The 26,379-nt window shown below is 45.5% G+C and overlaps 1 protein-coding gene across 5 annotated transcripts in view; it reads left to right on the top strand.

The window, feature by feature from the left end:
* Ntrk2 (neurotrophic receptor tyrosine kinase 2) overlaps positions 1 to 26,379 on the top strand; it is a 322,706-nt gene that overhangs the window by 59,319 nt on the left and 237,008 nt on the right. For 4 of the 5 annotated variants that reach the window (XM_038333524.1, XM_038333525.1, XM_038333527.1 and 1 more), the window contains exons 9-11: positions 7,784 to 7,819; positions 10,460 to 10,557; positions 16,052 to 16,151. In XM_038333524.1, coding sequence (XP_038189452.1) covers positions 7,784 to 7,819; positions 10,460 to 10,557; positions 16,052 to 16,151 — 234 coding nt within the window. The remainder of the gene's footprint in view (positions 1 to 7,783; positions 7,820 to 10,459; positions 10,558 to 16,051; positions 16,152 to 26,379) is intronic. The other variant, XM_038333526.1, reaches the window with a different exon arrangement.

The following is a 26,379-nucleotide window of genomic DNA, read 5'->3' on the forward strand; positions in this document are numbered from 1 at the left end:
AGTAGCCAAGGGCGAGGACTTGCTCCTGAGTGAGTAGCAGACAGGCTTTCAGTTGTTCTGGGCCACAGAAAGAATCCTTGTTAAGAAACAGTTTTCCATGCTCTGGAGAAATGGCTCAGCAGTTAAGAGCACTGGTTGCTACACCAGAAGACATGGGGGACGGGGGGAGGGTCTATTCCCAGCACCCACAGGGTGGCACATAACTGTTAATAACTCCAGTTCCAGGGGATCCCATGCCCTCTATTGGCCCTTGTGAGCACCAAGCATACACATGGCAAACATACATGCAGGCAAAACACCCATACACATAAAATAAAGACAAATTTAAAAATAGTTCATCACAGCGGAGATAGAAACTAAGACTGGGTTTGATATCATGGCCAGGTTCCCCTCCTCCTTGCCCTGTTTCTGCTGGGGTTAGACCTGGACTTTGCTGAGGCTTTAGCCCTCCTGTTCCCTAGGTAACCAGAGTTATAAGGAGAAGGAGGACAGTCGCTTGGTACCCTGCAGACCTGGGAACGTTCCATGGTATCAATGGACTTTCTTCCCCAGGATGCTGTTGTGTGTTCTTACAAAGTCCTTATTTCTGTAGTCCTCATGAGAGGGGCAAACACATTTCTACTTCAGCTAGCAAGACTAACTCCCTTCTCCACAAGGGGCTTCATGTTATCGGGGTCCTTCTGTATTTCCAGGTAGCCTGGTACATGAGAGTCCCCACAGAGACTTCATCCCTTGTTGGTGCCATATGGTCCAAGGGAATCCCCGAGATCCCTTGACCCTATGCCTTGAGGAGTAGAGGTTGAAATAAATGCTAACACACTCCGTGACTGTTGTCAGTCCTGGTTCTCTGAGCCTGTCACTTTCAGGGAGCACAACAGACACCCTCAGAATGGTTTTGTGGGGACTACTGAGCAAGAGAAGCTCATAGCACTACCTGAAGAACCTTTAGTAATTCCTTCCTTGTTCTTCCCCTAGAACTTTGTGTCACCAGAAGGTGAACTAGATGACATGGGTAGTTTTTACCATTTTCTTTGTGAATTCTGCCTCTGAGTGTAGGCAGCATTTTCTTGTCCCACAACCACTCTCAAATAATTACTCAGAGGCTTAATATTAATTACAAATGCTTGGCCAATAGCACAGGCTTATTACTAACTAGCTCTTACATTTTAAGTAAACCCTTATTCCTAATTCATGCTCTGCAATGTGGCAGTACCTTTATTAGCATGGCATGTTCATCTCCTGCTCCATCTGCATATGGCTGGTGACTCCTGACTCTGTTCTTCTCCTTCCCAGCATTCTCAGTTTGGTTTTCCCACCTAATTTTATTCTCCTCAGCTATTGGTCAGTCAGCTTCTTTATGAAACCTATCATGGTGACAAATCTTCATGGCTCTCAGAAGGATTATTCTGTACCATCTGAATGTCTCACATTTGTTCCCTTGTCAGCTACTGAAGCCAGAAGACTGCTTTTCCCTTGTCTTGTTCTAGAATCTGGGCAGGTCTGAACAATGTGTCAGCTCTTTTTGGAGGTCTGAGAAACAACGCAGATCCAATGACTTCTCAGGACTGTGGGGGCTATGGTAGTGTAGGATTCAGCCGCTCTTCTCAGTTAAAGAAAGTGCTCAAACCACAAGCCAGAGATAAGTAGGAGCACCGACCTTCAGTTCCTGCCCCGTTTCTCTCCACGGGTGCCTCCCTCCTGGCTCTAACAGATGAACTCCAACGTCCCATGAGTATCCCTACCCCAGTCTTAGGCAGGACCTGGCTGAAGAGATGTAGAAAGCACAGGTGTTGGGAATATCTCTTTAGAGAAAGCTGCTGATTGAGAACAGTAGTGGATAGGTGGGACTTTGAAATATGACTTGAACCTCTGACCAACCCCTGTTCCTGACATCCTTGTAGAAGATTTCTTCAGACCTGGTGTCTGAATTTGGAATCTTAAGCTTAGTTTGTGCTCTGCAAAAAGGGTGCCTGGTGCTCCAGAGAAGACCACGCCCATTGGGCCAAGCTGCCCCATGCAATTGGCTCTTGGACCAAATTCTCACAACACCAAAGGTCCCGTTAGACATCACACCCAATAATTTTTCAATAAAACAAAGTAATAGCTAGATACCCAAATACTGAGAACAAAGTCTCTGTGGCCACAACTGCAAAAGAAAGTTATAAAAATATGAAGTTCTGCTTACAGTAACACATATCTATGCTCCACTCCAAAAAGAAATACAGAAAGGGAACAAATTCAGACATTACAAGGAGTTCCTTACCCACATTTTCTAAGAAATAAATGTTGACTATATGTTTTCCTTAAAGGATAGATTCTAGAGACTTACACAGGGAAGTGGTAAAGTACCACTGAACCCAAGCTTCTGGATAAAGAGGGAGAAAAATCCAGTGCACAATCAAAGCATTTGAGAGCAGAGTTTTCTCCAAATTCTGCCAGCGAGGTGGGAAGCGCAAGCCTCTGCTTTAGACTTTAGACGCTCAGGGCCAGGTAAAAGGTGGACAAGCACCTGCCCGATAGCTACTCCATACAACACCAAACCTCTCAGACATGCTTGGCTCCACAGCTGCCTTCTGAGTAGCCTCTAACGCTGTCTCTTGCAGATAGAGAGAGCCACACTTCTTTAGTAATGAGGATACTTCATCAGGATCTGTTGAAGGAGCTATTCAAATATCCTTCCAGAAAATTCCACAGATTCATCTAGGATATCAAATTGTAACAATGATTAAAATGATGCCCTCCAATTGGGTTTGGCAGCAAGCAGGATGAATTCAGTGGATGGTCATGAAGGCTTCAGTACGGGAAGGAAAACGGAGACTGGGTACAGACAGACACATACGTCTACCATGTGGGGTTAGCTGATATGTCTCCAGTGACTCTGCTGTATCCTATTTAGCTTACAGGCCTGAAATATAGACTCATCTCTGTGAACTTGACCCTGCATGTGGCTGTCCCTGGAATTCAATCCTACACATAGAAGAATCTCTTTGAGAGCGGGCAAACGTGCATGGAGGCAGAATAGCGGATAGAAGGAGTGAGGGGTTCTTTCTCGGGAAGCCTTGGAACAAAAGTTAATAGGAAAATTGCCATAAGGAGGGGATTTGGACCTGTTATGAGTGGCTTCAGATTAACTAGTACAAATTCCAAGAATACTGCAGGTCAGGTGTTTCTTAAGCGTGAGCACACTGGTTGAGAGAGAATCAGCTCTACAGAAGACATGTAATAAACTCATCAGACTTCGCCCCAGCACTGGATGGTGACACTCTGGTTTCGAAGTTTGCAATGCTCTGGCCCACTCATTCAGGAAGAATGTCACAGCTCAGACTGCTCATTCACACAGCGGGGGGAGTTAGCGACTTCTGCTCCCTAATTCAGAAGCGGTTGTCTCCTGTGCAAAATGTGTGTCAGGGACAAACTATAAATACGGGAAGTGTTTCCCACAGTTTCTTCCAGTGCTGTTTGGTCAAAAAATTCACGATGTGGGGTAAGCTAGTGCTCTCTGCACAGCACGTAGAAGAGCCCAGAGCAGCAGACCTTGGATTGCTGTGTCCAGGCTGAGGAACACGCTGCGTACATGTCTCTCAAGTCCAGCAAGAGTAGATTGCAATGCCCCACTGTTTCCTTAGACCATTAATCAGGACCCATTTCTCGTTCTGGGACTGAGAGCACAGAGTCCCACATACTTTCCTGCCAAGGGAAATCAAGAATCTGGTTCAGGCACAAACATGTGATAACCATGATAATGAAGATTCATCCTTATGGTTCTCTGAGTCTTCAGAGTTCTAAGGTTAATTGATTACACCTGGAGAGGCTCTTGAGAGCATCCCACAGCCACGCCATTGCTCTCCCTCATCCTGTGGAAAAGACATTCTTACAGGAAAGGGGAGATTCCGCACTCTCAGTAAACTGGTGGTTGAGAAAGGAATAACCTCCTCAGTCAGTCTCTGGGCCCAGGCTCTTCTGAGGAGGGGCAGCCTGACCATCGGAGGCTGCTGGTCACAAGCAGGAAACACTACTGATCCAAGGCAAGGACCGCCCACCAGGGAACTAGCATATGTATTTTGCTCTTCCTGTCACAAGAGTTCTTGGGAATATTTCTAAAGATCACAGAGTCTGCAAAATAAAATAGAAGACAAAGACTTGTTTGAAGGGCATTTAAGGGGCTGGAGAGCTAGCTCTTGCAGTGGACACAGTGTGGCTCACAACCATCTGTAACACCAATTTCAGGGGCTCTGAGGGCCTCCTCGAACCTCCACAGGCATCACAAGGATGCGGTGCACAGACATACGTGCAGGCAAAACATTAAGACACACACGTAAATAAACCTTAAAAAAATTAAGGGTAGTAGTGAGGCAAAAGCTTAAAAGAAGGAAGCAGGTGTCCTCTTGGCCCCGGCTGTTCTTGTCTTGGTGTGTGTGGTACACAAGACGGCTGATTTCGTGCTACCTCTCTCTCCCTTTTTTATTTTCTTACCCTCTGACTGGGTTTCCACTGAACTATCCAATCTTGTAACTTAACAAGTCATAGTAATTTATTCAGACAGATTTCCAGAAGCCCGAAGATTTGTTCATGAGGTACGGTTGATACTGGAATCTGAGATGGAGCTGAGCATGCTCGTGTTGGGAGACAGAGGTCGGAGAATCCCTGCAAGTGTGAGGGCAGCATGGGTGAGCCTCAACACCCCCCAAAACTCCAAAGGGCAAAATGATGAAAAATGAGAGAGGGGGACCCCTAAAGTGGGGACTTTAGGCTGTTCAGCATGGAATGAGGTGCTGGTAAGAGTTTTATCTTCATGGAGTCAAGAAAGAAAAACAGTATTTGATTGTGGCCATTTGCAAGCCTCATGCCCAGAGCACCATCTTCCGGAGGCACAGGCATTTCCAGTTTATTCTGGAACTTTGATGGCACGTATCTGTGCCCTTAATGCAGAAAAGCCAAGCTCTCTTCCCTTTGGAAGTCAGGGCCACAACGGACCCCTGTCCTTTTCCCATAACTCCTGAATGCAATCCCTCAGCACCTGAGGCTACTCTTCTGGAGCCAGAACTCAGCCAGGAGATCAGCTCATCTGTGGACCTCGGTTTCTCTCAGCTGGGACACTGGCATCTGACCGTGATGGAGCGTGTATGCAGGAATGAAACAGCTACGATATAATCAGAACTCCAGTGCGTGTGAGGGGGACGGATGGAGTGCCTAGGTTTCCATATTTCCTCGTTGGATCTCAAACACATGTGCTGTCCTAATCGGGTAGTGTCCCACTTGTTGGGTTGTACCAGGGTATATTCAAAGAAACCACAAGATGCTTCTCCAGCCTCACTGCAAGGCCGCGACGTGGGTCGGAGGCTGCTCACTCATTCTCTGGTGGAACTGTTTTCTCACATGCGGCTCACCTCACTTGTCCTTCAGTGCTGAGCGTCTGCAAGCATCCCTAACTTTACCATTGCACCGAATGTACGTGTGTAATGAGCATTATTTAGATTTCAGTAAAAGGAACCAGTTAGAAAACAGACTTTAAAAATGTTAGGATACCCAGGTGTGGTGAGTGCTTTTCAACTCAGCCTCCGGGAGGCAAATAGCAAATGGATCTGTTAGTTCAAGGCCAACCGGGTCTACAGAGTGAGTTCCAGGACAGCCAGAGATACACAGTGAGACTGTCTCATAAGAGGGAAAAAAAGTGGGATATTTTCAAAAATTGTCCATCGCCAGAAGTGTAAAGAGGAATTGTTATCTTATTTTTGTGAACTTCAGTCCATGTATGCCCATGTATCTGGCTTTATGTGCTGATATTTTGTTTATGCTATAGCAAATAAAGCTTGCATGAAGAACAAAGTGCAGAGCTAGCCACAGTAGTTAGCCATTGAGGCCAGGCAGTGGTGGCACACACCTTTAATCCCAGAACGAGGGAGACATAGGCAGATGGATCTCTGTGAGTTCAAGGCCACCCTGGGCTACATGAGAGACAAAATCAGTCCAAAAGAGAAACCGAGCCAAGCCGTGGTGGCTCACACCTCTAATCCCAGCACTCGGAAGTGATATGGCTCACAGAGAGAGGAATATAAGGCTGGAGGAGATAGGATCTCACGATTCAGTCTGAGGATTGGTAGAGACAGGATATCCCACTAGGTCTGAGGATTTCATAGAGGTAAGAACTAGTGGCTAGCTGCTTTGCTTCTCTGATCTTTCAGCTTTCACCCCTAATATCTGACTCTGGGTGTTTATTTATCAAGAGCAATTAGAAATTATGATACAGCCTTAGCCTGCATAGGCTAGGAACCACATCTGTGCTGTGACTCGGTAGGTCTGGTCACGTGAATCTGGGAGGGAACAACGGCAAAAACGGTGGTTGTTGCTCCTGCACTGTCTCATTGCCCCAGGCCCTCCATCTCATCCTAGACCTTAGGACTGACGGGGGAAGAGCAGGGACGATTCTCGTGTAGCTGGGAAAAGGAGGTTGGAATAAAAGTTCTGTTTTCAGCAAGTTTGAATGGGGCCTGGTTGCTTTGGGGTTGATCCTGGTAGCAAGGACACGATGCAGGGATCACGAGCCTGGAAAAGGCTTTGTCTTCCAGGTTGTGGTCTCACCTGGTTATTTATGATCCTGCGTGAAATCCTACTTTTCCTATATCTAAAATATGCTTTGTTGAATTTATTTCATGCTCTTGGATCTTTGTAGGGGCTTTGTGTGAGAGTGTTTGGTGGTGTCCATGTGTGTGGGTGTTTGGTGGTGTCCACGTGTGAGAGTGTTTGGTGGTGTCCCCGTGTGTGAGAGTGTTTGGTGGTGTCCCCGTGTGTGAGAGTGTTTGGTGGTGTCCCCGTGTGTGAGAGTGTTTGGTGGTGTCCCCGTGTGTGAGAGTGTTTGGTGGTGTCCACGTGTGAGAGTGTTTGGTGTCCCCGTGTGTGAGAGTGTTTGGTGGTGTCCACGTGTGAGAGTGTTTGGTGGTGTCCACGTGTGAGAGTGTTTGGTGGTGTCCCCGTGTGTGAGAGTGTTTGGTGGTGTCCACGTGTGAGAGTGTTTGGTGGTATCCACGTGTGAGAGTGTTTGGTGGTGTCCCTTCCCTCCCATTTTTGGGGATCCTTGAGAATTTGAGAATAAACAAGTCCATCAACTGCTCCCAGGACTCATATCCAGCCGGAGGGAACCCTTAGTGCTGGGTGAGTTGGGAGATCTGGTCCATTATCTTAGGAATGTCCTTCATCCCTGGTTATCTGGGATGATCACATGCCAGACTAACTCTTCTTTTCCTATTTCCAAGGAGACACTCTATGGTTATAAACCACGCTGATGGCTGGGGAACAAAATGTCTTACGTTCTTCAACCCATTCATGTGTGTTTGAAATTAGAATTCTCCGACTCTTGCGTCCATACAGGAATAGGATGGTTTTGGTCCCTCTGGTTTGGGGTAACCTCTGACCCGGGGCTCCTCTCCTGTGGGTGTCTGGGCAGTTGTGTCCCTGTGTTTTTCTTGTCTCACTCTGGAGTCTGGGATTGAGTTTGCTTAGGGCGGCGTTACAGCCATGCTGGGTTGGCAGACGGAGGGAAAGGATGGGCAGGGCGTGGAAGAGGGTTTCAGGGCAGATTGGGAAAAAACTCCAGGGCACCTGAAGTGAAGTCAGGAGGGCAGAGGCCCTGGCAGACTCAGACTGCGTGCTGAGGGGAGGGTGAGAAGACAGCAAAGGGCTGTAAACCTTCAGGGTATATGTGACACATTTTGCTTGGTAGAGCTAAGCAGGTTTTTTTCCCTCTAAAATGCGTACTTACAACTCTTTAATGTGCTTTGCTTTTCAGAGACAAACCCGAACTACCCTGAAGACCTCTACGAAGGTAGCTATAGTGTTTCTTCACTCTGTAATTTCCTAAATGTTTGTGTATAATGAAATAAATCAGCTAGAAGAAGACCTGTAAGCTGAGTTAAATACACATTTTTAAGTGCTACATGGGCCAAAATAACATCTCAAGTATCACCCAGTATTGATGGCTCTTTCCCCTGGATATTTACAGTGCCTGTAAAAGGTACTTCCTCTCCCAGGCTCTTTTCTTGGAAGTAGTAAATCCATTCTGCTCCTGCAGACATCTTGTTTCCGTAATTGGGAACTAATTACCTGTTTAAAAGCCATGACAACCAAGGGAGGGGAGGTGGATCACCTTCAGACCATATGAAATGGTCTCTTGTATAATGCAGAAGGCTGCTCGTGCACAGAGCTTCAAAGGGAGTGCTTGCCTGGGGCAACTCGGCCAGCACTGGGCTGTGCCATCAAGACTCGCTGTCTCTGCTCCACATCTTGTTATCCACTGACCAGCTTTGCTGGACTGGTTCCCTCTGTGGTGGGTGCTGATGCTGCGAAGGGATTGACCCAACCATGCTCCATCTCATCTTTCTTACTGGGAAGCAGAAATGCATAGCCTTGACTTACTAGGCCATCCCTGGAGGGCAGGCCAGTTTCCCTGGGGCTGTACAGGCTTAGCACCTGAACAAAGGGAAGTCCTTTTAGGAACTTGGATCAGGAAGAACCAAAGAGCTGCATTGATGCTTAGCTGCTCGTCTCTACTTCACTTGCTGACTAATGCTAAGGATGCATGGATGGGTATAGAACCCTTTAGTGCATGCAGATTTCTGAGCTAAGAATGCATGGATGGGTATAGAACCCTTTAGTGCATGCAGATTTCCCAGCTACCCTTGTGAGCACAAAGCCACTGAATGTAGAGAAGTGACAAGCTTTGTTTCAAGATTGGGACTATAATTGAAAATGGTTAAAATTAGTTAGAATTAAAATGAGCTAGAACGTTATATTTTTAAATGTCCTTTGTTCTTTAACTTTTCACCTACATGTACGTTATCTGATGTTCCTGATTGCTTGGGTCTGTAACATGCCCTTCACCAACAATGGTCATACTCGGTGTGCACTTTGCAAAGATCTCTATCAGATAAGCATTTCCTGTAGACTACCCTATGCCTAGTAATGTGTATTTAACTCCAGCTAACTTTAACTGGGAATTATGTTGCCTTTCTCTGTGTGTGCATGCTAATCTATATTTCGTCCAAGCTGTGGCACGTACAGGTGATTTGAATATGTATTTTTATTTGAACTGCTAGGACTTTAAGAAAAACATGTCTCAGATTATCCTAGACAACATGATGTTTGAACAGTGATTTTTACATTTTATAACTGTGTTTTGAATTTCTTTCCAGTAACTTTAAAAATGCTATCTCCCCAGTGGCCCCAGCTCCCACGTTGGGCATGTTGGCTAAGATGTCATGGTTTTAAACTAGAGACATTTAAAATGGTCTAAATTTTGCCTACTTGGCTATACTACAAAGAAAAATTAGTAAATAAATGATGTCTGCTTATGTTTGAAATCAGTGAGTTTTAAGATATTCCAAATAAACATTGCTAAAATGCGAGTTTTGGCATTAAGAATACAACAACAAACAGAGAAAAATAAGTGCTTTTTCGGTTTTTTTTCACTCGCATTCAAAGGAACATGCTGTTAATAAAAATGTAATTTGAATTGTTTGCCCTAAAGCCAGCACGATGATGCTACCAAGGGGAGTTTGGCTGGGGCCGAGTTAATGAAGTGGCTTCCGCCAGATGAAAATGAGGGGCAATGTTCTCGGTTAGAACTGAAACAAAGGTGCTTACAAGCAATGTTGTCTGCAATCAGGTTGCTAAGAAGTCTGTGTGCTTGGTAATATTAAGAATAAATTCTCTGATTGCCCGTGGAAAATCAGCCCACCTTACCCACGTAAACTAAAACCGATCTAGAACATGCCAACTGACTTTGAGATGTACGGATGTCAACGAAGACACGCTTGTGTGACTCATTATTACGTTGGCCTATTTATCGTGGGACATTGGTGTGTCTCTACTTTTCTGAAGATTCTGTTGTGGGTCTTAGTTCCACAGTGATGCTCACACCAGGCTGCATCCTAAGCGCTTGTTCTGTTCCCCAATGAGGTGCTCCTGCCCAGAAGCCAGTGTTTCCTTACAGTCTGCGTAATTGTGTAGCTCTGACTGCTCCTTTCCATGTGGCCTAAGCTGCACAATTTCACTTCTCCTGCTGATGTTTCTCAGCTTTAAGACTGGCTGCCATATCTGCCCTCCGAAGATTTTCATGTGAAAAGCAGCCATGGCTCCCGTCGGTTGTTTTAAAGATGAGCATTAATAAGGGGAGGCTTCCCAAAGGGCAAAGAAGAAATCTTAAAGTGGATTTAGAATGACCAGCCGAACAGTGATGGGGAGATGGGATCCATGTTGGTTTTGCGCAGTTCCATCCCCGCTGTGCATTTAACCGAGCAGCCAGGCCCACCCCCAGTCCCATCCCCACACAACCAGGCTGTCCCGACAGTGATCAGGACTCTCTGGCTCTGCCTTGCTTTGTTCTGAGTTGTGCTGTGGCCCTGTGTATGTTGGCAGCCTATCGATGACTTCATATTCCTCCTCTTTCTCTTGTCTCCAATTGAAGACTGGACTGTAGCAACTGATATCGGGGATACCACAAACAAAAGCAATGAGATCCCTTCCACGGATGTTGCCGACCAAAACAATCGGGAGCATCTCTCGGTGAGTGGTGTTGATAGGTGCTTCCTGGGTTGGTTTGGGCAATTCTGAACGGTTATATGCTGGAGAAATTGTTAGTGCCTCCTTAAGACCTGGTTATCGCTCAGATGTAAGTGGGCCACCAAAGATTGGAGGGTCTACTTTAGAGAGATCCAGAAACAGTGATATAGAGACCACACAGCCTCTGACATATGCCTTTCTGGTAGTGTGCCACATTTTTAATTTTGCTGATATTTTATGTTTTATTTTATATGCATGGATGCTTTGAGTGTATGGCTGTGCATCACATGTGTGTAGTTCCAAAGGAGTCCAGAAGAGGGCAACAAACCCTCAGGTTCTCTGGAACTGGTGGTACAGAAGGTGCTAGGAATTGAACTCAGATCTTCTTCTTCTTCTGGTCTCAGAACCATAGGTTTATTTTTATTTCTGTGTCTGTGGGGATGTGTATCTGCAAAAGCCAGGATAAAAGGGAGTCAGGAAGAGAGTGTTAGATTTGCCCTGTGCTAAGCCACCTGATGTGGGTGCTGGGAACTGAAGATGGGTCTTCTGTAAGAGCAGCTAGTGTTCTTACCTGGGGAGCCATCCTTGGCCCCGCCGTGTATCACTTTCAGCGGTTATTACTGCTTTAAATATCTGCCCCTTACAGCCAGACTACTAGGAGATCACTGAGAGTGAATCACACCACTCTGCCCAGGGACCACACTTTCACATCTGTCTCCTTCGTTTTTAAAGAATAAATCTTAGGGTGTCTGCCAAACACAGTTTTCTCCAGAGAATGTTATAGGAAAGCAAAAATCAGTGTCTTCTTTTAGATAGGCACCCTGGGGATGAAGTGGTATTCAACATGGCGTGTGCAGGGAGATTGGGGTGCACATGAAGAACTGAGGGGAAGGGCATTGGGGGTGAGCAAGTCCTTGCTGAGAAATATGAGGCCGAGCTTCCCTGGAAGGCTCAGGCTGGTGAAGAAGGTCTGGAAATAGTCCCAGGTGATTATCCTTACACTACAGTGAACTGCCACCCAACGGTCTGTGGTTCCTCGGGTTCCATGGTGGGACCAGTTTGGAACCATGCTGAGTTTTCCTCGCATAAAGCATGTCCCAAGAGCTCTGATTCCTTCCATGCCCGAATCCACCATTGCCGCGCACCGCGCCCCCGTGTCTGCATTCGATGCGCTTGAACCCTGTTACCGAGCTTTAGACAAGGGGCAGGAGGTTAAAATACACAGACACACAGAGACAGAGAGACAGTGACACGGGTCATCCTTGAATTCCCCAAGAATGCCCCCTTTATTTTGTTCAGGGACAGATTATATAGAGATAGCCACGCCCCAGCCAACCCCACCAGAAACCACTCTTCTGCCATCAGGAACTCCTGAAGGTCTCGTGCTCAGAGCAGCTGTAGGCACTCAGATCAGGGGATTACAAGAAATTCAGGATCTGGGGTCTCACTGCTCCCAACACGCCATCCCCTCTTCTGCTGCCACAGCTGCAGGCTGACCCAGGTTCTGCCAAACAGGACCTGGCTACAAGCTCCTCGCCAACTCCTCTTTCTCCCAATTATGGTTTGCAAGTGTTGTCGGGTCTTACATTTTTAACCTGACTTGGAAAACTGTCCAAAGAGGAACAGTGCTTTGTGACATGAAAGTTCTATGAATCTCAAAAATTTTAATTATTTTTTTACTTATGAGGATGAGTCCATTAGACTACGTTGCTAGTAGCCAGGATAGTTTCAATGCCCTCCCTATGCTGTCAACGTTGCTGTCAGCATGCTGCCCATAACTCCTCTCCTAATCTATTGGTTCTCCTTGGAACTAGAAACTATTTATGCAGCAAATGTCTAAACCATACATAATTGGATTTTTTAAATTCCATAAAATGGCCCTTTATTTATGCCTCTGAGTTAGGAAATGCAGATTGTGTTTGTTTGCATTTGGAGACAGGGTTTCTCAGTGTAGTCGTGACTGTCCTGGAACTTGCTCTGTAAACCAGGCTGGCCTCAAACTCACAGAGATCCACCTCTGCCTCCCGAGTGCTGGGGTTAAGGGTGTGGGCCACCGCCACCCGGCAGATAATGTGGCTTCTGACATTGATGGGGCTCACTGTTCCTGCCTGCCTATGTTACAGTCTGAGCGTCGTGTGTCAATCACACAGCAGTAGCATAACTCACTCTGCTTCGGTGTCTTCGGCATACTGATAAGCTTTGCAAATGATGAAATAGGAGATCACTTGGCAAAGCCCAAGAACTGAAACAATGTAGCCGGGTAGACAAGTAACAAGCTCTGCTCTGATTCACTCTGGCCCCTGGCCTGTTCTGCCAGGGTAATGCATTTGGTCACTTATGGTCATCTATATGCAAGTGTGTGTGTGAGTGTGTGCGTACGTGCATGAGTGCCGTCCATTTGTATGATGTGTGTGTATGTTTGGGTATGCTCCTGCCTCAGTGTATGTATAGGTCAGGAGTCCACTTTCCCCTGTGGTCGCAAGGCTCAAACCCAGGTCATCAGGCTGACAGTAGGCAAGTGTTTTTACCCCCTGGGTCATCTTGCTGGCTCAGCTGCCACTCTTTTTCACTGCAAAGGACATGTTCTCAAGACCTCCAGCAGATGCTTGAAATTTCAGGTAGTTTTAAAGCTAGGCCAGGGCTTTCCCTATGCATACCCATAATAAAGTTTGGTTTACAAATTTAGGCATGGTAAGAGTCTTTTTTAAAAGCTAATAAAAACTTAACAATTATCACAACATAGTATCAGTTTTTCCCTGCAGTCACTATGAAACTAAACAAAGGTGACCACTCTGTGGTGCCGAGAAGGCTTAGGAGCGAGAAGGCTGGCGGTTAACCAACAGCCGAGTAGTTTGTTCAGTGTGGCTATGTGGGGCAAGTTTGAAGGAGGTGGATTTGATTAGCACAAGGTGGCTCCCTGCCAGCCACGAGGGAACCTCTGTCCCTCTGAGGATGTATAGGCTGATGAGGCTATAAGTCTATACCCAGAGTTTCGCTGACGTTGTATCCGGAGGCAACGAAGAGAAGCAGCGGAAGGGTCCGTTATCAGACGCCTGCAGGACACCGCCCTGGCCAGTGCCCGGCAGGTGCTTTGTGACTGTCTCAATGCCACTTTTATCTGACACCAGACAGCGAAACTGCAGTGGGATTAGCATTGAGTTTTTATTTTCCTGCCTTCTTTGTGAACCATACACTTTGTTGCGAATAAATTACAGCTATTTAAATAACTGGGCAGACTGGTTCGCATGCAAGCTGTGTGTCCTTGAGATATTTATTTACCTTTTTACGAGTTTTGGTCTTGATCCTATGACCATCTGTACTGCCATCATCTTAATTATTGTGCTGCTACTGTCCTAGCCACAGTTCTTAGTTCACTGTCTGCACGAACTCACAAAGGATTATACAGTCCACAGGACAGAGAGTAGTCACACGTGAAGATGATGAGACCCAGAGCAGCACAGCTGTACTTCACACTCAGGAAGAAGTCGAGTCTAAATCTACAGCCTGAAGTGTCAGCGTCTGCTATGCTGCAGTAACAAACATCCCTGCATCTTAGTGGCTGAGCACGGCCGCCATTTCTCGTATGCTTCATTGCGTGTGTTACTGGTGTTACTGGGAGTCTCTTCAGCCTTGTCCTGCCTGTAGGACCTGGCTGACACACAGCTGCCCTTTGGAGAGCTGGTTCTCATCACAGCAGGGAGAAAGCTCCAGAGGCATGTGGAGCAGGGCTTCTCAGCCTGACACTGTTGGCTTTGGTGATAAGAAGCTCTAAGGGCTCCATGGTGGATGGTTAGCAGACTCCTGGATTTTACTCACTAAGTGCTTATAGCGCCACCCCCAGATCCACCGTCAAATCTCGAGTTGCCAAGTCTTTGAGTGACAACGCCAGGGCTTGTTGATGACCGTGACCTTTGACTGAGACCTCAGATCCGCAAGGGCATGCTCTACCCTTTGCTAAACCAGTCTCAACTAGTGTCGAGAATGCCCCTAACCACAGCAAGACAGGGAGTGAGTCTTCCAGAGAAACAGGAGCCAAGATCAATTTGTTAAGGAGTATTAACAATTACCTTAGAGGGAAAAATAATACTGCTTTAAGGGATATCACGCAGAGTGGATGACACATGGAGTCTAAGCTTTCTAGTGACAGTTACGACAGGAGTTGGTAAGCACTGTCAAAGTGCAGCGTCAGTTTCTATGAATAAAGCTTTATTAGAACATGACCCTGTAAATTTGTTTTCACATCTTCTATGGCTGTTTTCAACTTACACTGCAGAGCTGAGTTCTTGCGAACAGGGGCTATGTGCCTGGCAGAGTCTGTATGTTCCATCTGTCAGAGCATTAACAGAAGCTTGTCAGCCCCCGAACTTTGATGTGCTGGTTAAGTTTTGTGATCTAACACAGACTAGGATCACCTGGAAAGACAGAATCTCAACTGAAGCATTGCATCCATCTGATTGGCCCTGGGGGCGTGTCTGCAGGGCATTTTCCTGATGATGTGGCGTAATGCAGATTAATTGTGGGTGGAGCCACCTTGGTGGGTGGTTCTGGGATATATAGGAGAGAAAACCCGAGCAAGCCATGGGAAACAAGGCAGTAAGCATCGGTCCTCCACAGGGTTCCATGGTTCCTGCCTTAGGCTCCTGCCTTGGCTTCCCCTGATGGCAGACTGTAAACTGTAAGATGAAATAAGCCCTTTCTTCCTGGCTTGTTTTCAGCCATGGTGTTTATCACAGCAACAGAAAGCAAACTAGAATCCTTGGCCTGAGCAAAACCTAAAAGCAATGTTCACTGTGTTACATTATCACATGTTTGTCTCTACAATGTCACCATGTCCTTCCAGTAGCAAGATGATCACAGTGTACCAGAGGAACAGCGGTGGCAGTGAATACTAAGTTTCCATTGTCGCCTCTGTCTTGGGGTTGTGACAGAATTCACACAGTTACTCTTTCTACTTGCAAAAACTCACAACTTGCAATTCCATTTTTTTAAAACATAAAAAGCCTTTTCTGACTGGTATCCCCCATGCAGAAAAGTGTACGGATCAGTGATGTCTATCTCCAGTCCTGCTCAGAGCTGGGACACACAGCAAAACACCGCCCTGCTTCTGGCGTGCCCTCGGTCCTGCAAGTCGTGGCACTAAACTAAGAAGGGTGTTCACCATGAACAACGCTTTAGCATGTATGACAGTAATGAGAATGATAAAGTTTTTACCAGCAACAAAATATTAATATTTATTCATCTACCTCTCCCTCCTCCTTTCCCTTTCCTTTACTCCTGTGTCTCTAGATGGGGGGATGAATAGATAGATGTAGCCATAGATACGATTATTCACATGGCATCAGTTAGAGATCTGTTTATACGTTTAACAAGCTTCTCTTTTGTAGCATGGGCATCATAATAGTAAGTGTTCAGGAAATGCTAACTGCCGTGGGCATCACTATTATCCAAGAGCGGGGAGTGGTTTTGCAAGGTCATCACAGCCTCGCTTTCTCTCCAGGTCTATGCCGTGGTGGTGATTGCGTCTGTGGTGGGATTCTGTCTGCTGGTGATGCTGCTTCTGCTCAAGCTGGCAAGGCATTCCAAGTTTGGCATGAAAGGTAAGCAGAGCCACACTTGTTTTGCTTCTTAAGTGGACTCATTTTTGGCTCATGACTAACGCTAATTATCACTAAAGGAGGAAGTGGCTGGATTTATGATGACTGGTTTTTAAGCCGGAAAAATAGCAACAAGGGTATAATGCTACAAATCAAGACAGAGCAAACTCATGATTACTCAACACTGCCCACTTTCCTGCGAGTACAGTTGTCCCAGGAAGGATGGACTGGTGTCTCGGGTAGGAACTAACTCAGCAGCCTAGGCATGCAGGAGCACTTGCATGTCCTGTTGTAGTCGGGGGAGGCACGGAGGCAGGACACTCTACAGCCATGGCACCTGCGACTTTATGTTGTATATTGAGAGTCTAAGTCTTCTGTCACCCGATTTCTCTTGCTATTGCTTTTCCGTATTTCTATTTTTTTTTTTTTTTTTTTTTTTTTTGGAGAATTAACACTGACAGAAGCAAAATAAGAAAGCCACTATGGTACCGTGAGCTTGTGCATGGATGGGTTCTTATTTAAGTGGAAAAATTCTCAGGGCTGAGAACCAGAGACTGTTGCTATGAACACCTAATTGATGCGCTTAAGGCCAATGAATTGTGTTTAGGGGTGGGCATGAGGAGACACTTGAATAAATGCTTTTCTATAAAAGTGAGAAGTTCCCTTGACTTTGAGACACTTGCGGTGATGTTTAAGCTATGAGATTATTGCATTTTGTTTGTTCTCTGGCGGGTCTGTACTGTGAGAGTCTAGGAGAGGAAGCTGTAAAGAGGGCGTGGTGGAGGATGGCGTGGGTCTTTTACCTGTGTGGTCAGCGGGAATGACTCTGGCCCTGCTCGTCACTTGGAAAGGGATGCTTACGCAGCATCTTGGCCAGCATGCATGGCTCTAGGGTGGATGATTTTCCCTGCTGTTTCCTCGCCTCATTCTTTTGGTGACCAAGATGAGGATTCTCAGTGGTCATCTCTTCAGACATAACACAAAATGTGATAAAAAAAAAAAAAAAAAAACCCTTCCAGTCTTACTGTGGCCATCTCTTAGCCTGTGGGTCTTTGATGCTCCTTCAGAGAAAATCCCCTTTGCTCTAGTAAGCAGTGAGGCATGGGAGAAGGGGAGGACTGAGGGACTGTGGTCATTGTGAAAGTGGCCTCTTGAGCCCAACAGAGAGCAGAAACACGCAGGGAAACAAGCATTGCAGGGCTCCCCCAGAGCTCTGAGGTAGCCAGGTCTGTGTGGGTCAGAAACTGCATCTGAGCAGTTTTCAGGGGCTGTTCATGTCATTGCCCTAGCCTTGAGAATCACTAACCTCTGGCCATGAATGTGGCTGCCACATCTTTCTCCTCGTGTGACAGTGTGGGGTTGCCCTGCACACAAAACAGCCATTTCTTCCCAAGCCACCAGGCTGGACTAGCTGTCTGCTCTCCACATGCTGGGAGCGTTTATGTTTCTCACCTTCACCGGGTGCTTTACTTCCTTGGGGGCATTTTGTGTGCCTGTCCCCAAGCACAGCTTGCTCAGGAGAGCAGCTGGCTCTCCAAGCGGAGTCTCCTTTCTGGAAGGATTTGACCTGTGGGGTTTCATCATGAGAAAGGGTGTGTCCAGCCCCTTCCGGGAGTTCATTGGCAGTAGTGGGAATCCTGGGAGTGGAATCTGGGAAATCTTCCTGCTGCTGTCCAGGAACTACACACCGAAGAAAAGTTCCTGTGAATGGCAACCTGTATTTCTCAGTAGTGCAGTAATGGGAGGAGAAAAGGTAGAATTCATTCCCAAGAAGGTTGTGTTACCACCAAATTCCTGCCTTTTCTGAGCACAACCTAAGGGTATCCTTAATGAATTTGGAGAAAGAATTTGTTTGGCCTTGACTAGGGCAGTCAATGACATCATCCAGGGGTAACAGCTATAGGTATGGTTTTTTTTTTTTCCTTATTATTCCTAAATGTAAATAAAATGTCTTTGAGGGACAGTGTTGTCTCAAAGACTCAGTTTCTCGTCGGAGCAGCTGGGGTTTTATGTTATTTTTGCTTTCATTGGTGCTTCAGTCCGTACTATGGCATGCACAAGCTGACCCCCATCTGAGGTTATTGCTTAACAAATCAGATGCTGAGTACATCATCTTTGGGGATCTAGAAATTAAGATGGGGCTCGTGTATCAAGCCCAAGCAAGCCTGATCCTGAAGTGGTGGTTAAAAATTAATGTGCTAATGCACTTTCAATGCTATTAGAATGAGGATTACGCTCAAAACGTATGTTGTGAAATGGGAAGACTGTGCAAACGTTATCCTTCTGAAATAGTCAGACACTGTGTCAGCCGGGGTTCTGCAGGAGCAATAGAAGAAGCTGCACAGCCTTGGCCAGAAGTGTGGCATCAAAGAGAGACCAGTGGTTAGTGTGCACATGAAATTTATACCTTTACAGGATTTTGGTGAGGTTTGAACCCCAACATATTCCATGTCTTAGGAACAAAATCAAGACAGAGGAGGGCTTCCAGTCCACCGTTAGGCATTCAGGGCTTTGTGTCCATCCCAGCTATGTTCATTTTCCACAGCTATGGGAACTAAATGCCCGAAGCTGGGGGCTGTATGTAAAAATGAGGTCTGTTCAGCACACAGTTTGAAAGTCTGAGAACCCAAACAGCCCACTGCCACCTCTCCTGAGGTGAGACTTCTCCCTTTGTCATATACAGAGGAAGGTTGAACAATGGAGAGACATCAAATTGCATGTTTAGTAAAGAAGCCAAGGGCAGGGTGGACCAGTCTCCCTCTTTTATCATCTCTTTCTCTCACATGAACTTACTCTGCAAAGTCAATATTAACTCCTTGCAAGAGCAGCACTCCAGTGACCTGTTCATGACACACTAGGCCCTATCTTTTAAACATTCTATACCACCTTTCAACACCACCACGCTGGCTACCATTCTTCTAATACATGAACTTTGAGGGGAACATGGCTTATCTTGCATGCCAACTATCTCTATCCGCAGCCCAACCTTTCAGGTGATGAACGAATGGTTTAATACTGCTGATTTGAAGAACCTGGGGTAATACAAGCCAAAACCCCCTGGTTGCCACACTGTAGCTGAATGCAGGGAAAAAACAATAAGCCTTATGAGGACCCAAATATTATTTGTGACCTTGCTTCTGTGGGAGTTGAGATCTGCATTGCAAACCAGGGAGTTAAGTGCATTGCAACACCAGAGAGCTGTGGTGTTGTCTTTGGAGATGGAGCCAAAGGAGTGAGCTTCATTGGCCCTCTGCTCTGTCTACTTGGTGGAAGCAGATTGCTGATAGTGTGGCTGTGGGATAACTCCTCTGTGTGCTGCAAATGTATTTTATTACTATTGGTTAATATAGAATCTCGTTTGGCCAATAGCAAGGCAGGATAGAGCCAGGTGGGAAATCCAAGCAGAGATAAGGGAGAAGAGCAGAGTCAGAGAGATGCCAGCAGCCACTGCTGTGGAAACAAGATGTGAGGTAACAAGTCATGAGCCTCATGGTAAAATATAGACTAATAGAAATGGGTTGACTTAGTTGTAAGAGCTAGTTAATATAAGCCTGAGCTAATAGGTCAAACAGTTTGTAATTAATATTAAGCCTCTGAGTGATTATTTTAAAAGGGCCTCGGGACCGGGTGGGATAGAAAAAGCCTCTGTTTGCACAGGTGGGTACTGACTCTCAGTTCTGTCTGCTCATCTCTGTTTACTTAGTGCCTCGTCCACTTGGTACTCAATAAATAGTAATAGACTGAATGATTAGAGAGAGCTGTCAGCTTCATCCAATATAAGTTGTTAATTACTAAGGACTTAATATTTGTACGATAACTCACATGTGAATGGCTGAAGAGAGAGTCTGTTTTTCCCCCCTTAATTTCTGGAAAGGACAAACCCCACTGTTTCTAATTTCCTCTGACTTCAGATAATTGGAGGTGGCTGATGAGAAGTCATCTGGACAGGTCCTGTCCCAGGGCACTCGGCTTTTGTAGGACTCTGTTTTGAGCAGTGGTTTCTGAGTTTGGAAGGTGTACTTTGGTTTTCAACTTTGTTTAGGAAGCTCTTCAGCTGCTGCCTTTGAACATGCGGCTTTGGTGGTTGTGGCTCCATTCAGACCTGAAGCAGGCAGGGGTGTCATCTGGTGGCTCAAATTGCGCGCTGTTAATCTAGAATTTATTTTTCACTGTTGCTTGTTTGTGACAGTCTAAGCACCTTCTTGCTAATGTCTGTTAGGCTGTTGGACTTGTGACAGTGACATTGTCAAGCAGTAGAGTTTTTTCCTTTCCATTTTCTCTTGTTTATTTCTGTCCAGTTACTTATTTTATTGAATGTCTAGCTATTATTAACATAGAGGAGTTCCAAAAAAGGAGTACTATTAGTGTTTGGCCATGTACACTGAGTTATTCTTATGCATATTTAATATGAGTACATAAAACACGTTGTGAGTCTACCTACATTGGTGACCGAATTGATATTCCTGTAACTTTAATTTGATTCTTTTTCTTCTAAGACTGCCGCCAGTTTATTTTGATTATTTTTTTTTAATGATATGGCTCTCAACGAATTTTCAGAGCTACTTGTTGCTAAGGAACAGCAACGGGACCACAAATGTGCAGTAAATGCATGCACTCATTCTGACCAAGTCTTCCTTGGCACTCACAGGGCTTCTTGCCCTCCCTGTTCTGGGATGTAGAAGTTCCCACAAACGGGAATGGAAGAATCCTGGCATACGGGTTGCCAGTTCTTCAGGGGGTGCTCCACAGGTGGGGCTGGCAGGTTTGGAACTCACCACACGGGTGAGGAGCGGGTGTGGCTATCAGAGTGTTGCACTCCCTGATGGAAATGCTCATGTGGTGTTTCTCCCTCTGCATCAATGCATCCTTTAGGTGCAGATGGAAATATCTCAGTGGTCCTAAGAGACTGCAGAAGAAAGAATGAGAAAAAGGTGTTTTTTTCTCTCATGGCCTCAGTGGTCAAGAGATTGCATCTGTATGCCCCTAGCCTGCATGGTTCCTTCCCAGTCTCAGCTCCCCCCGGATTTCGAGTTAAGACAGACACAGAATGACACTGTCTGGGAGCCCAGGTCCACACTGAAGTCAGCATCCCAAACTGACCTAGAGTGTCTTTCAGCCCGAAGAATTCCACTCATTTAAAAATGTTGGTAAACATTGCAGGGCTGAAGCTAACTCTGCTGGTGGTTTATGCCTTTTCTAGGTGCTCAGAGCAGCCCAGAGGGTTGAAGGGCTGTCGTTCAACACAGATTTGGGTCAGCTTTTCTTTAGAAGAGAGAAACATGTGACCGAAGCCAGAAACATGATCATGGAAAAATCTGAGAAGGCGAACTTTTTCCACATGCGTCTTTCACTTTTGAAAAAAAAATTGCAGTGTAGATAAATTAGAACGCTAACAAGTTTGTTTTCCAAACTTCCATGCGGCTTAGGAAGATGTAAGTCAAAAACAGAAACCCCCTCCCCCTCTTCTCACAAAGCCGGTTCCACTCCTAAGTTCCCCATCCCCCTTTCTCACACTGCTGGTTCCACTCCCAGAGAGAACTGTCTTTATCTTGCAGGATGCATACATTATGTAAATGATCAAATACACAGCTTCACTTTTATGTAGATAATCAGAACAGGGCTTCTTTTTTTTTATTCCACAGGGAAGTCATAGCACCAGCCTTGTTCTGCATATTTCCTGAGGTCACAATTTGCCTGGCAGCCCTTTCTACCAGCACCCAGGCAACCACTGTATATTATTTAGTAGTACTTCCCTGCACCCCACATTATGCCTCTCAAGTCTGAAACCCGCTGTCTCCTGCCCATGGGTTATTAGCTGTTTCAGCCAGTGTTTTACTGCTGTGGAGAGACGCGATGAGCAAGAAAACAGAGACAGAGCAAAGGGTTTAGTTGGGGATTTCAGAGGTTTAGTTCAGTGTCTTCTTGGCAGGAGTATGGCAGCAGACATGGTCCTGGAGAAGAAACTGAGAGCTACATCCAGAGCAGGCACCTCTTAACCCTTCTCAAATAGCTCCATACCCCAATGACAAAGCATTCAAATACAGGAGCCTATGGGGGCCATTCTCATTCAAATCGCTAGGGTAGCTTCCTATGGCTTTAATGAAAGAGCCAAGACAATCAACGTATAAAAAGATGAGGTCCTTTCTGGTTCACAGCCTTAGAGGTTTTAGACTAAGATTAATTGGTCCCGTTGTTGCTTTTGGCCTGTGGTGGTTCATCACAGTGGGAACATAGAAGAGCACAATCATGCACCTTCTTCTGGTCAGAAAGGATGAAGAAAAGGAGAAAGGAAGGTGTTGGGATCCAGGTGTCCCCATCTGAGGGCAGGCCCTGAATGACCTAGTTTCTCTTACAGACTCCACTCTTCGAGGTTCTCACCTCCTGATTGCACCAGACAAAATAAATCCTTACACACAAGTCCCTGGGACACAGTCCAGATCCAGGCTGCAGCAGGCAATGCTCAGGCCCACCTCACAGAGCTGTTGTGAACACACTGGGTATAGTTTACGAAGCACAGGCATTCCTAGCTTTGAATAATTACTATATATTCTTATTATTGCAAATGAATTGTGATTTATTTGATACATCTTGACATTTAAGTTTTAATCAAAATTTCAGAAAATTATTTTATGTATAGACATACAGATAGTTGGAAATGGATGACCGGGAGGAAAAAGTCCGTGCTTCAGGTGTGAGCAGGTGCCCGAACAAGCCCTTTGTTTGTCAGGTCGTCCAGCCACAGCACAAGGTGCACTTTTATTATTCCCAGCCTTCTATATATTTATTAATTTAGATTAAGCTGATGTTTTGATTAATAATGATGTTAAGAATCTTTATTACATGAAAACTGAGAAGAAATGATACATTTTTTAATTTGGTGGTGGCCTCTAACTTGTAGTAAACCCTGCCTTGGTTTCCTAAGTGTTGGGATTACAGGTGTGAGCCACCCCCCATCAGCATGTTATAATTTTTCAGTATTATTTTTGGTAAACAGAAATGTTTGCCTTTTGATAGAGACGAATCTGTGATCTATCCTGTCTAAGCCACACAGCTTTGGAAGGCCTCCCGCTCCAGGCCATAAACAGATTTTATACCTTCTGAGGTCATCTACTCTGAATGCTTTTCAGCTGAGCTCCTCGGGCTTTTTTGCAATTCCCTTTTTCTCTTTTAATTTTGTGTGAAATACTTGTCTTATTCAGAGATGCAGAGAATAAAGACACTTGAGAAAATTTTAGTGTGACATTTTCAGAATATTATTTTAACATCATAGAATCAGAAAGTCACTGACAAAACAAAAAGACGTTTGGAAGAGCTCTGTGGTTAACTCGCAGTGGGGATGAGCACGCGCGCTGTGCATTCCTCCTCCTGTGAGAGAAATTGAGAGCCTCCCAGAGGGGTCAGGAAGACTTCTGGCTGTCTTCCCCACAGCCTCAAACTGAACTCATATTACACCTCAGGAATCTTTTAATGGAGAAAACAATATGCCAATACTCACCAATCCTTGATAATTAAAAAAATGTCAGTTAAAAGAGTTGACCAGCAGTAAAAATTTATTTCAGAAGAAATGATTGTCTCCTTTCCTGTTGTTTAGAGGTGTGAGCCCATCCCAGGCTCACTAGCTTAGTTTACAAATCTCTTCCTACTGAAAAAAAACTTACTTAATTTTTATTTTTGTCTATGAGCCTGCATGCATATATCTTTCCCACTTGGGGGCAGAGCCTGTGGAGACCAGAAGAGAGCCTTGGATACTTAGTATCCCCTGGTACTGAGTCTTAGATGGTTGTGAACTACTCTGTAGGTGCTGGTAACTGAACCTGGGTCCTCCACAAGAGTGGCCAGTGCTCTTATCCACTGAGTCCTCTCTCCAGCTGTCTCTCACTTTCATGTCAATGTCACGTTCATCTACATGACAGCACAGGATGCTTAATCTGAGGATCACATGGTGAAGATACACATATGGGGCTTGAAGGGACTGGTTTAGCCGTTCACACAGAAAGCAGAGCGGTCCGATCAGTCATTCTCCCACTAGCCATGTAAGAGAAACTACCTCTTTATTTGAACTTTAAATTTTAATTTAATTATAAATGCTTATAGGATGCCATATGACATTCAAATGCATGAATACAAATGTTCATAGCTTCTTAGAGGTGAGGGGCCTCTGAAGCCTTCTCTCTTTGTGCTGGAATGTTGACCAATGGACCTGCCAGAATGTCTTCATCAGTTGACAGTGGATGGCTTGCAGGGGAGGAAGAGTCAGTTCTCTCTATGGATAGGCTGAGCTCACCATGCTCTGGTGGCTGTCCCCTGGGGACAGCACAAACTGGAGCTGATGAGTTATTAAACTTATGAAGGAAAGGGGAAGTTGAGAGGCAGAGCTATGGGAGAGGTGATGGGGAGGAGCTGGGTGTCATTATGTTTAAAATATATTTTATAAAGTTCTCAAAGAATTAGAAATAATAATTAAAACCCAGGAGCATAATGTATTGTGATGAGATCCATGTAACCAGCACATTGATTACCTTGGGCGCTTACTTCTCCCTGCCAGAAATCGCTAAGTCCTCTGTGCTCCGTATTTTGCAGTCTGCCTGATTGTCATCAACTAGTCAGCCTATGGCACTAGGAGACATCAGGAGCCATTCCTCCTAAGCAGCTGTATGCTGTGCTCTCTCCTGACCTCTCTCCATCCCTCTCCCTCTCCTCTCCTGACCTCTCTCCATTCCCCTTCTTCTCTTCCCCTGGCCTCTACTACCCACACTTCTCAATTAAGAGTTGATTTCTTAGCAGTAGAGAACATGTGGTGTTCATCTAACAGGGCTGCCTTCTCTTCTTTTCCTCAATATAACATCCTTCAGAGTCATCTATGTTACCAGAAAAAAACAAAACAACAAACAACAAACAACCTCAGCTCTAACTTCCATTGCCCACCTTGCCTGAGCTATTCCATGAACATGTTTGGACTCCAGGGAAAAGCTCCGTGTACCCATAACACAGAAAGTTCATATGATATTATTTTGAAACACTCTACAGTACTGCTTTTGTTTAAGGACGGACAATTTGTTTAGGAGAAATTAGAAGTACTTGAAAGTCAAGGACAATCCTCACTGGCTTTTTCTCAGAGCAGTGGTCCGCTCACTCCCACCTCTTCACACAGGACCAGCCATACTTGGAAGGGAACTCTGAAAATCCGGAGGAAGGGAACTCTGAAAATCCGGACGTCCGCTGGCTTTCTTCCTGTTCCCCTTTTATCACCGTTATCTTTTATTGTTTATCTCACTGTTCGCCTTCTGTGCTTCCCTAGCTCCCTGCCCCACCCGCATCCCTGTAGTAATTTTGGTGGGCAGGGATTTGTGAAGAAGGATAGTAACTTGGCTTAAATTCTAACGTAGGCTCCAATTTTATCTTGGGCAGGAAGGCTGAATGACTGTGGTGAGTCAGCACCGCTGTCCCGTGGTGCCTGGGAAGCCAGCCTGGCTAAATGCTGTGCCTCCTTTGAGTTTGTAGGTGCTTGGCTCTGTCTTGAGCTCCAGGGAACAGGAGCCATACATTGGAGACGCCGATTGGATAACCTTGGCTCCACGTCTGCGGTTCCCTCTTGTAGCTATTGTTTCAGTCCGTGTTCTTGTCTCTAAATTCTCTTTCCACTTTGATAAAATAAAAGAGAGAACCTGCCGTGTGGGTGATCATAGAGAGAAAATCCGTTCTGAGTTTTAGGGCCGAGTTCTTTAAGAGAATTCCTAAGAGGCAATTATGTTTCACATTGTATGTTCTGGTGAAAAAGAATGACAAGTACAACCTGAGTTGGTACTGAGTCCGAGGTGCAGAAAACATTCCCTGTGTATGTACCATGTATGTACCATGTATAAGACTATGATCGGGCGTATTGGTGAGGTTTATACACAAGGCGGCAATCCCAGTGACTCTCCATACACTATTTGCTAGATATGTCCCTTATTTTGAGCACTTCACTTTTAAAATATATTGTGTAAGAATCATTTCAATTCCCAATTTTATTGCCCTTTAAGGAGCTCATTTGTTTGAATTGTTCTGGGCTTTACAAGGAACCTGCTGTGTTATCTGGCTTGGTGCTACAGTTTTATCAGCTTCCCGGATTAACTGCAGGGCAGTGTGAGAGTGGAGGCCCTGGTATCCATAGTCTTAGATCTAGAAACACAAGCTCGCGGAAGCTAATGAGATTCCCTTTGTGTGAAGGCGAGTCACAACGGCTAGGATG

The sequence above is a fragment of the Arvicola amphibius genome, chromosome 6 (assembly GCF_903992535.2).
Source record: "Arvicola amphibius chromosome 6, mArvAmp1.2, whole genome shotgun sequence".
In the NCBI taxonomy this organism is placed as follows: domain Eukaryota; kingdom Metazoa; phylum Chordata; class Mammalia; order Rodentia; family Cricetidae; genus Arvicola; species Arvicola amphibius.